This window comes from Eurosta solidaginis, chromosome 4, assembly GCF_040869045.1.
Source record: "Eurosta solidaginis isolate ZX-2024a chromosome 4, ASM4086904v1, whole genome shotgun sequence".
NCBI classification, from domain to species: Eukaryota; Metazoa; Arthropoda; class Insecta; order Diptera; family Tephritidae; genus Eurosta; species Eurosta solidaginis.
In genome coordinates, this window is record NC_090322.1 from 215,980,523 (window position 1) to 215,993,427 (window position 12,905).

Consider the following 12,905-nt stretch of genomic DNA (forward strand, 5'->3'; position numbering starts at 1 on the left):
TTACAACCATTTTATAAAGTTTCTTCTAAAGTAATATTTCGCGTCAATAAAACAATCCAATTACCTTACCATGTTTCATCCCTTTTTTCGTATTTGGTATTGAATTATGGCATTTTTTCATTTTTCGTAATTTTCGATATCGAAAAAGTGGGCGTAGTCATAGTCGGATTTCGTTCGTTTTTCATACCAAGATAAAGTGAGTTCAATTAAGCACGTGAACTAAGTTCATTAAAGATATGTCGATTTTTGCTCAAGTTATCGTGTTAACGGCCATGCGGAAGGACAGACGGACGACTGTGTTTAAAAACTGGGCGTGGCATCAACCGATTTCGCCCATTTTCACAGAAAACAGTTAACATCATAAAATCTATGCCCCTACCAAATTTCAAAAGGATTGGTTAATTTTTGTTCGACTTATGGCGTTAAAAGTATCCTAGACAAATTAAATGAAAAAGGGCAGAGCCACGCCCATTTTGAAAATTTCTTTTAGTTTTGTATTATGTTGCACCATATCATTACTGGAGTTGAATGTTGACATAATTTACTTATATACTGAAAAGATATTAAATTTTTTGTTAAAATTTGACTTTCAAAAAATTTTTTTTAAAAGCGGGCGTGGTCCTTCTCCGATTTTGCTAATTTTTATTAAGCGTACATATAGTAATAGGTGTAACGTTCCTGCCAAATTTCATCATGATATCTTCAACGACTGCCAAATTACAGCTTGCAGAACTTCTAAATTACCTTCTTTTAAAAGTGGGCGGTGCCACGCCCATTGTCCAAAATTTTACTAATTTTCTATTCTGCGTCATAAGTTCAACTCATTTACCGAGTTTCGTCGCTTTAGCTGTCTTTTGTAATGAATTATCGCACTTTTTCGGTTTTTCGAAATTTTCGATATCGAAAAAGTGGGCGTGGTTATAGTCCGATATCGTTCATTTTAAACAGCAATCTGAGATGAGTGCTCAGGAACCTACATACCAAATTTCATCAAAATACCTCAAAATTTACTCAAGTTATCGTGTTAACGGACGGACGGACGGACGGACGGACGGACATGGCTCAATCAAATTTTTTTTCGATCCTGATTATTTTGATATATGGAAGTATATATCTATCTCGATTCTTTTATATATGTACAACCAACCGTTATCCAATCAAACTTAATATACTCTGTGAGCTCTGCTCAACTGAGTATAAAAATGGGTTTCATTATTTTTCAAAAAGCTCATAAAAAAGAAAAGAAAATTATATAAAAAAATCCAAAGTCTGTAAATTTCCTTCCGAGTTATAAAAAGAAGTCTAAAATGAAAGATTTGAAAAACTGTTCGACTTTCGTTTTGAAATTTCAAAGTTAAAAATAAATTTTTTTATAAAAACACTCGCCTAACTTTTCCGAACATTCAAAGAAGTTCTTAATTCATGTTTTGACACTTTGTATGTTAACAAAACACAGAGCTCATGTTCGATAAAATGTTTTTGTAATAAAAGTTATTAAAAAAAATCGATTAATGCAGTTTACAAAAACTTTAAAAATTTGTGGTTTGACATTTTCAGGTAAGAAAAATAATGAAAATTTTTCACAATTTATCAGACAATACAAAAAATTTTTAAATTCATATTTAACACTTTCAAAGATATAAAAAAAGGAATAAAAAATTTTGAATACTTTATCAGTAGGCCGATACAACAAAATTGTTAATAAAAACCAAGAGCACTTGGGAAATGCCAAACATAGTAATTGGCAATAAACAAATCGAACATTATCAATGTCTTGCAACAGATGGCGCAACGCTGAATAAATATAGTTGGTAAGAAGGAATAGAAGTAGCAATTTATCAGTCAAATAAATAACCGATGTATAGCTAAATGGTTAGCTCAGCGTGCTTAAAGCGTACTGATGATGAAGGCTTAGCACCCTTCGAAATGGATCTATCTGCGCAGCTATGGCAGGTTGTCTGAAAAACTTTCTATTTAATATTCCAAAAACAAAATAAAATTTTTCAATCAAAGAAAAATTAAAAAAAAAAAACAAAATCATTACAAAAAATTATTGTTCTGGCCTTGAGCTGGTTTCGATCCTAAAATCTATAAAAAGTTTCCATAACTTTTGAGAAGATTAAAAAAATTTCTAAATTCCTGTTTTGACACTTTATAAGTTGTAACCAAAAACTGATTATATTAAAAGGTTTTCATAATTTTTCAGAAAATTCATAGCAAAAAAAAAAAAAGAAAACAAAAATTAAAAAAAATCCAAAGTAGGAAATTTTCTTTCCAAGTCATAAAAATATTTTTAAAAATATTTAAATTCTGCGACGAATTCGTGTTTCAACATATTTTGATAAAAAAGATTTAAGTTTTCAGAAAACGCATCAAAAAAATGTTATTAAAAAAATTCAAAGTCGGAAGACTTCTTTCCAAGTTATAAAAAAAAAAATCTCAAAAATATCGAAATTCATACGAATCCTCTAAGATTTTTTTTAGGAAAAAATTCTAAAATGCTCTAATGTACTTACATATTTGCCTTTATCTGCTAAGTATTTTCAAATTATGGGCATAGCTTTTGTTAGAATACTAAAGATTTGTTATGTGGTAGCGTTAAAATAAAATTAATATATTGATTGCTCAGGCGAAGCACGAGCGTTATTTTTTTGCATATGTATGCTTTATGTTATCATTTAAAATAAGTGTACCTGCTAAAATTTTTATAAAAATGCGATTTATGTATGAAAACTGTATGATAAAATTGCTGTGTTATTTATTTATGAATCAATTTTTTTATTTTAATAATTATTTAATTTTTCTTATTTTTTGAATTTTATTTACATATATTACACATATACATACATGTATTTTAAATTCATTACGTTTGCTTGTACATTTTTAATTGAAGCTATTTTATGACAACTTAATTCTGTTTACTGTATGCATTTGGCTTCAAAAGTTTAAAAAAATCACTAAACTGTTTATATTTATAATATTTCTATACAGATGCATACACTAATATATATACATGCATGTATGTACATCTTATGTACATTATCATATATACATATTGTACAATAGTAATAGCGAAATATTTGTTTGAACGCAAAAAGCTAATTATTAACTATAATTAAGCTGATTATGTTCTTTTTTTTTTTTTGCTTTGTTTTGCTTAAATTATCAATGCCAAATGTAAATTTAAAAATTCATACACAAATTACGTATATTATGATAATTTTTTTATGTTCATGTCGCTAAATAAATATTTGCTTTGTGTGTCATTACTAATTTTTCATATTATCTGTTTTTGCTTTTGTTTTATCACTAAAATGCTAAATTTAAATTTAAACTTATTTATGGAAAATCAGAGATAAGCTTTGCAAACATTATTTATATTACTTTTGAAAATTAAATTAATTCAATATTTTTTTTTGGTATTGTTTTCTATAAGCTCTTAATTTTGTGGATTAAAGTATACAAGAAAAGACAATAACTACAGAGACCTTTAAGGTATTGCAAGGAAAGCTCGGTCTAAATCTCTTTGAAGGTTATAGCGCCTTGTATTTATTTATTTTATAGGCGTGTTTTCTACTGGGTTTAGACGAGTTATCGACTTTTTAGCGAATTTTAATAAATTTACTGTCAATAAAAAAGTTATGAATTGAACTAGCGATTTCTTATCGATGAGCTATCGCTTTTTTATCGATTTATTAGCAAAAAGTGGTCGCTTATTTAACGAAAAGTTATCGATATGTTATACGAATGGAAATGTAAGAGCTCAAACCCGAAGAAAAACCCGGAATCGGGCGGCGTGTTATCAACTTATTGCAGAAGTATTAACGGTTTGTTATCGATGCTTTTTTTCTTATCGACGTGTTATCAGTTTGTTAACCCTAGTGAGATAACGTACGTCTGTGAGACGTACGTCGTTTAAGTTTTGCTCTCAGTCTCCCACAATCGTAAAGAGGGAACATTCTCATTCTCAGTTTTCTCAGCTACCATTACCAGCTTGCCAGTGGGGGGTCTTTTTCAGTAGTAACTTTTTTTTTGCTGAAATATATACGATTTCTTTTTTAAAATACGTCTAAGAGACGTATCGTTATCTTTTACGTGACTACGTGACATGACTAATTTTATATGTAATTTTTGCCTAAGTGTAGTTTAAAACAGTTAATTCATTCAATTTAAGTACAAAAATATGTATTTTATTTAAATTTTTTTTGCTATAAATTGACATCCTTCGAAATAAACTGATTTTTGTAAGGACAAGTCCAACACAAGTCAAACTTAATTTTTAATATATTAAAAAAACAATATTTTTCTTTAAGAAACATTTAAAACAAGTGAATACATATCAAATAAATGATTAAAAAAAAAAACAAACAAAAATGTAAGTTCTTTTTTATATCTTTATGGTCCTTAAACCTAAACACGTCTCTCAAACGTACGTTATCTTTATAGGGTAAACAATAACGTTACCTTTCTAGGGTTAAATGAGTGTTTTAGGCAGGATAAAAACGAGTTATCAGACTTTTATCGAAGCTTTGGAAATTTGGATTAATAATTTAAAAATGGTCACTTATTTATCGAAAATATTAGAGTTCAAAACAGGGGTCAAAGCCGGCAGCAAACGTCGTGTTATCAATTGGTTGTTGAAGTATTAGCGGCTTGCTATCAATGAGCCGTTTCTTATCGAAGAGTTTTCCATTTTTTATGTGCAGGTATGTTATCCAGAGGAGCTATCGACCTTTTATCGAACTATTATAAGTGTCGATAATAAAGCTAAGCGATGACCAATTGATTTCTTTTCGACGAGTTATCGGTTTGTTGTCGACTTAGCATCAAAAACTGGTCGCTTATTTAACAAAAGTCTTCGCTATGCTATATTTCAATTAAAAGGAGGAGAGAGGAGAGGAAGGGAAATATTAGAACTCAAAACCGAACGGCGTGCTATTAATTTGTTGTCGTAGTATTAACATTTTGTTATCGATGGTTTGTTCCTTATCGACGTGTTTTCGGTTTGTTAAAATAGTGTTATGTGTGAAGGGTGTATCGAATTTTAATCGAAGTCTTACACATTTCTTGTCAATAAAAAGTTAATTATGAGCCATCTTTATCTTTCGACGAGTTGTCCGTTTGTTATCGAAAATTTATAGATTTTTTATGTTCAAATAATCCAATATTTGTCGAAAAGTTATCGATATGTTATAAAACAATAAGCTGGTGAACATTTATCAATTTCCTATTGGCGTTTCCACAACTCGTAATCAAAAAGTTATTGATATATTGAAAAGCAAACGGTTTTTATCAAAAATTTATCGATTTTTTTAGAAACGTTTTCCATTTGTTATCGAAGTATTATCAATTATTTATCGACTACTCATCGCTTATTAAACAGATACCAATAAAACTTCAACATAGATAAAGTCTATCTGTATCCCTCGGCGACAAGCCGAAAATAAACCGTTCGCTCGACGATAATTTTGCTTTCGGTAGCAAGCCGATCATAAGCCCGTAAACATACCATAAGGAACCACAGTACAAATTTTGAAGAGCAGAAGTTAGCGGTATGACGACCAACTAGAGAAAATCCCTACAAACTAATACTAGTCACTACCCAAAAAAGCCCCGATTCTTCAAAAGAAAACGGACACTTTTTTTCAGTAAAATGTGTTATCTTTCCGCTATTTAGTTTTTCCAAAATACCAATATTGCATTATTATTTCTGTGATATATCGTAAGGCTTAAATTGTAACAATTCAGCGTTGGCTGGACTTATTTTGAGGCTTTATATTAATCAATATTCAAAAAACAATTACAGACTGGAAAATCCATAACCACTAAGTGCTATAAGTCTATTTAGTATATGCTATAAATGTAATACCTAAAAACTTATGCCTACTTACATAAGTTCTGTTTACCACAGTGATGCATTTATATACTCAATGTAATATGTTTTTTCTTTATGCCTAATACTACCTCTATTTACACCTGTGTTCCGTAATACTACAGCGACATATATTCTGCCGCTCCTCCCGTATCAACAACCATCATATTACCACTTGCCGACGGAGTACTCTTAAGGTGCTTTTGCAGCTGCTGTTGACAGTCTTGTTTTTGCTGTTGTTGTTGAAGTTGTTTCAAATTACGTGCTTCCTCAATAAAATCTGTTTCATCTTCCACACCTTCTTCATCTGCTTCGTCGGGCAATGAGAGCGTTGAATTACCACTTGCCGTTATACGTCTTCCCATATTATCATATTTTAGTAACGCATTACTTTTCGCTGAAGACGAATTAGCAGCGCTGGCACTTTTTATTAGAGGTCGCATTGGCTTTGCATCCATTGATGATGGTGGCGTACTACAAGAGGATGGTGGTGGCGAAAGAGTGCTTATAAAGGCAGCGCATGCTATAGAATTAAGTTTTGTAGCACCAGCATTCACTTGATTATGTTGGCACTGCATTAGAGATGCTGCAACAGAAGGTGGTGGTGGTGGTGGCGGCAGTCCAACAATATTAGCAGAATATGTTTGATGCTGCTGTGATTGTTGTTGTTGTTGATATTCTTGATAGCCTTGACTGTAGGTGGTATCTAAGTTGTGGTACGACACAATTTCGTCATGTGGATACAAATTCGTTTGTTGTTGTTGTTGCTGCTGCAATGAATGCTGTTGCTGTAGCGTGGAATCTTTTTTGAGTATGCCACGACGTTGATGATTGCGTGGCAATGTTGCAAATGAAGACACATTTACCGCTGTTGTTGTACCGCCAGCAGACATTATTGTATTTTTAGTATTCGCAGCATTTCCCATTATACTACCGCTAGTTACACTCACCCCCGTTTGCATGCCATTGCTGTTGCATTCAGCGCTTAACTGACGCTTTGGTATATTTAGTAAATCAGGATACATATTCTTATCCGTACCCTCTAACATATCTTGCGTCACGGAGACACTTATAAAAATATTACCATAAGCAGGATTGGGCACTATGTTTGAACAAAATTCAGGTGGTGGCGGAAAAACGCCCACATTGAGTGGAAATTCTTCTGCTATGCCACTTTGATGCGCTGCCGCTGCCGCAGCTGCTGCAGCACTCACCGCTGATGCCATTGATGTAGGTATGCCAACAACACTACACGAGCCATCTGCTACAGCCATTAATTGTTGACGATTTTGGCCGACGCTGCCACCGCCACCGCCAGCCATATGCGCGTGATGTTGTTGTAATTGTTGTTGGTGTGCCAGCTGATGATGGTGGTTGTGATTTGCGGCAGCGGCGGCGCGCATATTATCGGTTGCATGTATTTCGATTGGCTCAAATCCAATAACTGACTCAGTTTTACTCATTGTTGTAGTTTGTGTATTGTTTTCCAATGTGCAGCTATCACCACGATCAGCTGTTGTTGTTGTTATGCTCAAATCAAGTAATTTCTTTTCTTGATCATTAAAACTTACGCTCGGCTTAACACCCGACTTCTTTGGATGCCTACGTTGTCGAGTTGTACGTTTACAAAAACAAACAACAAACGATATGAGTATGAGTAGGAATATGGTGCCAAATGTGCCCATAATTAAACCAAAGTACCAAAAGGTCTCTGGCGTTTTCACTAGCACATGCTGCACAATCTCTGTCAAGTATATGCTTATATTCTGCGTTGCCACGCCCACCACATTCATGCCTATGCAAGAATATATGCCTGCATCTAAACTGGTCATATTGGATATCGTTAAATTACTCCACAACTTATCGGAACTAATTGATTCTGCATCAAAGATCACATTGTCATTGTCCAATATTTTGCCATTCAATTCCCAAGTGATCTCCGGCAGTGGATCCCCATAAACCAAACAACTGAATGTGGCATTACTTCCAATATCAATATTTTGCACATCTTCATTATTGAAAAGTTCCACTTTTGGTGCACAACCAAATTGCTCCTCATCAACATGCTCCCATTGCTTGTTCTTCTGCGATGGCGGCCCTTTGCACAACAAACTGATGCTATTCAAGTTGCTACGCACATACCAATTGCGAAATTTACGCAATTTACAATTGCATTGCCAGGGATTTTCATCTAGTACCAAAGTTTTGAGATTCGTCATATGCTGGAAGACATATTCACTAAGACTTTCAAGTAAATTATTTTTAAGATACAAGAATTCTAATAAATTGAGATTCGCCAATGCCATTGGATCTATATACGACAGCAAGCAATTATGTAAATCAAGCGTTCGCAAATGTGGCAATATTGGAAATTGATATGCTACCAGTTTTTTCAACGGATTTCCATTTAAGTAGAGTATTCTCAGCCGATCGTTGCCCATAAATGTATCTTTGTCAATCATTTCGATTTTGTTATCAGATAAATCGATTTCCACCAAGATTTTCAAATTACGAAATGTTTCTTTATGCACATACTGCACTTCGGACTTTTTAAGGTAGATGCGTTGTAGGTTAAGTAGTCCCAAATTTGTGAACTCCTCTCGATTTAAATACGGTATATGGTTATCATTCAATACGAGCACTTGAAGTTCTGTACTTAACGTTGTTGGTATTGTGGTGAGCTCTAATGAACTGCAGATTGCTGATTTTTTACCATTCGTCCATTTGCAGGTACAATTGGAGGCACAACTCGCCGACCAGTCATTGGCTTGCACGCAATTTGGCAGCAACATTAGTAAAATGTTGAGCAGGAGAGATACTGATATAAATGAGAGAAGCAAAAAAAGTGATGTGTTAGGTAACCAATAACAAACGTTTTAAATGTATATATGTAAGGTTGTCTGTTAATTATACCTTTCATGAAAATGAAATGGTACATTAATTTCGTCACCAAATCCAAAATTGTAAGACCATTAAGTATACCGCAATAATCAGGATGAAGAGCTGAGTTGATTTAGCCTTGTCCGTCTGTCTGTTTGTATGCAATCTAGTCCCTCAATATTTGAGATAGCTTGATAAAATTTGGTGATCGGTTATATTTGGGTGTCCGATTAGACGTTTGTCGGAACCGGCCTGATCGGACCACTATAGCATATATCCTCCATACAACCGATTTTTCGGAAAAAGAGGTTTTTTGTCATATCTTCCAAAATTTAACTGATTCAAGCTTCAAACTTCACCATATACTTTCGTATATTGCACATATTTTTGTCTAACAAATTTATGAGATCGGTCGTATATATAGTATACATATATCCCCCATAAGCTTCAAATTTCAACGACTGCTTACGTATATAATATATATTGTTGCCTGAAAAAATCACAGAGATCCGCTGTATATATAGTATATATCTGATACAACCGATTGTCCAGATAAGGAACTTTTCGTAATTTCTACCCCATTTTAATAGCTATAAGCTTCAAATTTCACCGATTGCTTACGTATATAATATATATTGTTGTGTGAAAAAAATCATAGAGATCTGTGTTATATATAGTATATACCCCATATAAACTGCCCCTTTTTTACGGCTAGAAGCTTCAAAATTCATCAAATTCCATCAAATAGTTACGTTTTCGTCATATATTGTTAAGATACGTGATTCGTGGTCATAGTTTTTACACGGAGACCACAAAAAAACTGTAACTTTGCATCCTCACACAAAGTACCCACCTATTTTTTATTTTATATTTATCTTAAAAATCGTTTAGGTATGCACAACTGTTCTCTATATACTTCTTATCTTATACATCCGATTATTTGGAGAGTACGAAGAGGATAAGATTATTGTTCAGCCCAATTCATGAAAGGTATGAAGTCTTCGGCACAGCAAAAGACAATCCCGTCCTGCCTTGGTTTTATTTAAAACCTCAAAACAAATTAAGTAGTCTTCTAAGACGTTGTCGAGGATTTCAATACTGCCACTAAATTGGTGATAATATCTTTTCATTTGGGAATAATGCTTATATAATGCGAGAAAATTTGGGCGTATGAAAAGTGTTTTCCCAACCGTAGTGCTGTATTTCTTTGCGCTTCTTGCAAGTGAGTCTAGCTTTCCAACCGTTCACAAAAATGTATGCTCATCGGTTTTGAGGTTTACTTGAGAAAAAGTTCTCTAATTATTTGAATTTTTGAAAGTCTAATATATAGTTTTAAAGTTTTAAAACACTTCGATTTAAATTGTTAAAATTTTCAAATAAAATGTTACTTTTTAATCTAAAACTATCTTGTCATGGTATACCATATTACCCGGAAATTTGTCCAAGAAACCGTTTATGATTTGTGAGATATTTTTTTAAAAATCCCTTAAACTGTCAGCTGTAAGGCTATGATTTATTGTTTCTTTTATTTGCAATTATTGTAGAAATTTATATATCATTTTCATTGAAAATGCAAACAATGATGAAAATGATCTTGTTCACTAAGAGAGACAAGGTACCAAATTGGACAGGGCCTAAGCTAGAAAGGGTGCACCTGTAAGAAAAACCTTGCACAAACTATCTAGGAATAATTTTAAAGAGTACGTTGCGTCGAAGCTCAACGTGAAGAAGGGAGTGAAAATGACTTTGACGACGTTTTATTCATGTAAAATAATGCTGGCGAACGTGCACTCAAAAAAAAAAAGTATCACTATTAATTTAATACACGATGTGCGAAAATGAAACTATAAATGGTACCATTTTCGTGGTATCAATGCAACGATAAATATTATAAAAAGTATAATTAAAAGTATCAATTTTGTATCTTGACTATTGATTTGCCCATAGAAAATATTTGTTTCGCCCTTAAAATGTATCAAAATGATACCTGTATAAATTTCCTAGTTTCGTTATGATAAAATTTAATACTAGATTGATTATAAAACGCACTACATTTGTAGTTTTCGATGACGAAAAAAAGATAAGCAAAAATTTCACATTGATACTTTGATGGCATCGCCTTGATGATAACTTTTTTTTGAGTGTGGGGTCTATCGCTCACTTTCTCTTATTGGGCTGCACTCTATACAGTTCTGAACATTTCAATTGTAGATTTGCTGGCATTGCTTCGCCAGAGCTTAATCGAATCAAATACGGCCATAGTCTTATAGCGTCATGAATAAGTAATTGAATAGACTAACTTATTCCGTACTTTCGTTTGGGAGGGGCATAATAGGTTTTCCAAATGGCAGACGAGCCGACACACGTGTATACCGATGGTTCCAATGTAACAGCAGGAGTAGAGTCTGCAGTATACTGCGCTGATCCGAAAAGTAACAGATTATACAAGCTGGCGTATCACTGTAGTGTTTTTCAGACCAAATTCGTAGCCATGACTTAAGCATTAGAAACGCTGAAGGGAAGTAGCTTAAACTGCAGTTGCGCCAACTATTGACATCAAAGCAGAAACGAAAGCAATAATCTCGCATAGCATAACATCCTAAGTGTGTTAGGGTGCAAGCAATAACTGGATACGATCGAAGTTTGGAGAAATAAGCTTTCATATTGGGTCCCTGGTAACGCGGGAATATATGGTAATGAAAAAGAAGATGAGCAAGCTAAACAGGGCGCATCGATTGACGCTTTTGGTGTACCGTCCAATTCAAATTGAGCAAGATTAAAAGAAAGGAAGATATCTACATGAATAACCAAGTAAGGATGACGTTAAATCAAGCGCAAGGCTGCAAAGTTTCGAAGATAATAGGCAGGTTCTCTTATAGTGACAAAGTTACTCTTAGCATTGAAAAGAAAGAGCTATAAGTTTGATGTACGGAAAGCTTCAATACCAATGTGGAGAGTGTACTTTTGTTATGAAGGTGACGCTTTTTCATTGCTATGCATTAAGGGATATGATTAGGCTGATTCCCGAATTCTGTAAGATGCTGCATACATTATAAAGAATTAAAAATGGTATAATTTTGGTTGACAAATAACACTGGTCTAGAAAGCTATGCACAACTTACTCATCTGTTCGAGCATGGAGGTAAGGAGCTGGCTACAGTTGTGCACTGAATCCTTCAACTTTTTATGGTCATACGAATGCATGCTCCCCATATTTTCCTCAATTCATGAGAAAAACTATCACGCAAACATCACCGATAACCACAGAATAAGGCTGCTTAAAGCTTGAAAAATTGCCAATGATTTGGAAAGTTATGTGAGCGGAAGGAAATGTGAACAGTAAATCAAGCTGAGTTACTAGAGGATACTGAAGCTGGGGTCAACATGAATTAGTGGCAAAGGCTGGAGGCGATGCTGAAAGTCAGCTATAATACATCTACAGCCAGAGTCTCAGCTTTCCCGTCAGTTTCTTTGCAAACTGCACCAACTTTTGCAGTACTAGCTTTTAACATCGCATATAAGCCCCTGTTAAGGGTATTGTACGAAAGATCTAATCCCATTATGAAATAGCCCATCGGACCTTATCTGGGCGGCTTTAGACGTAGTAAATTTACCTTTGCCCAGATTTTCAATATGCACCAAATGGTCGAAAAACTGGCAAGGAAAGAATTGACACACATCACCTCTTCACCGGTTTTAAAGCTGTCGTTGACAGCATGGAAAGCAGCTGCCTATATGACACTAAATATCTGAAATTCGTTTCCCCGAAAACATATACGGATGTAAAAATAGCGCCAAGTAACAACATCAGCTCATTCAGAATTGGGAAGGATCTATCCCAGCAGTTCCAAGCTAGACAGAATTTTAGACAGGGTGATTCCCTATCGTGTGATTTTTTTAATTTGTTGCTGGAGAAAATTCTATTAGCTGTAGAACTTAACTACTCTGGAACAATATTCCCTAAGATTGTGCAATTACTATCGTGTGCTGATGACATTGATAAAATCGGGCTGAACACCAACGCTGTAAGTTCTACTTACTCCAAACTGGAGAAATATTTGCGTTTGGTAGTAATTGAGGACAAAACAAATTACCTGCTTTCATCAAGAAAGAGATACAGCGCATTTGTATCTTGGGTACCACGTCACTGTTT

The 12,905-nt window shown here is 33.9% G+C and overlaps 1 protein-coding gene across 2 annotated transcripts in view; it reads right to left on the reverse strand.

Moving 5' to 3' along the window:
* Nucleotides 1–3,245: 3,245 nt before the first annotated feature.
* kek6 (kekkon 6) overlaps nucleotides 3,246–12,905 on the reverse strand; it is a 661,827-nt gene continuing 652,167 nt past the window's right edge. For both annotated transcript variants that reach the window (XM_067784755.1, XM_067784756.1), the window contains one exon: nucleotides 3,246–8,690. In XM_067784755.1, coding sequence (XP_067640856.1) covers nucleotides 5,992–8,690 — 2,699 coding nt within the window. In that variant the 3' untranslated portion in view covers nucleotides 3,246–5,991. The remainder of the gene's footprint in view (nucleotides 8,691–12,905) is intronic.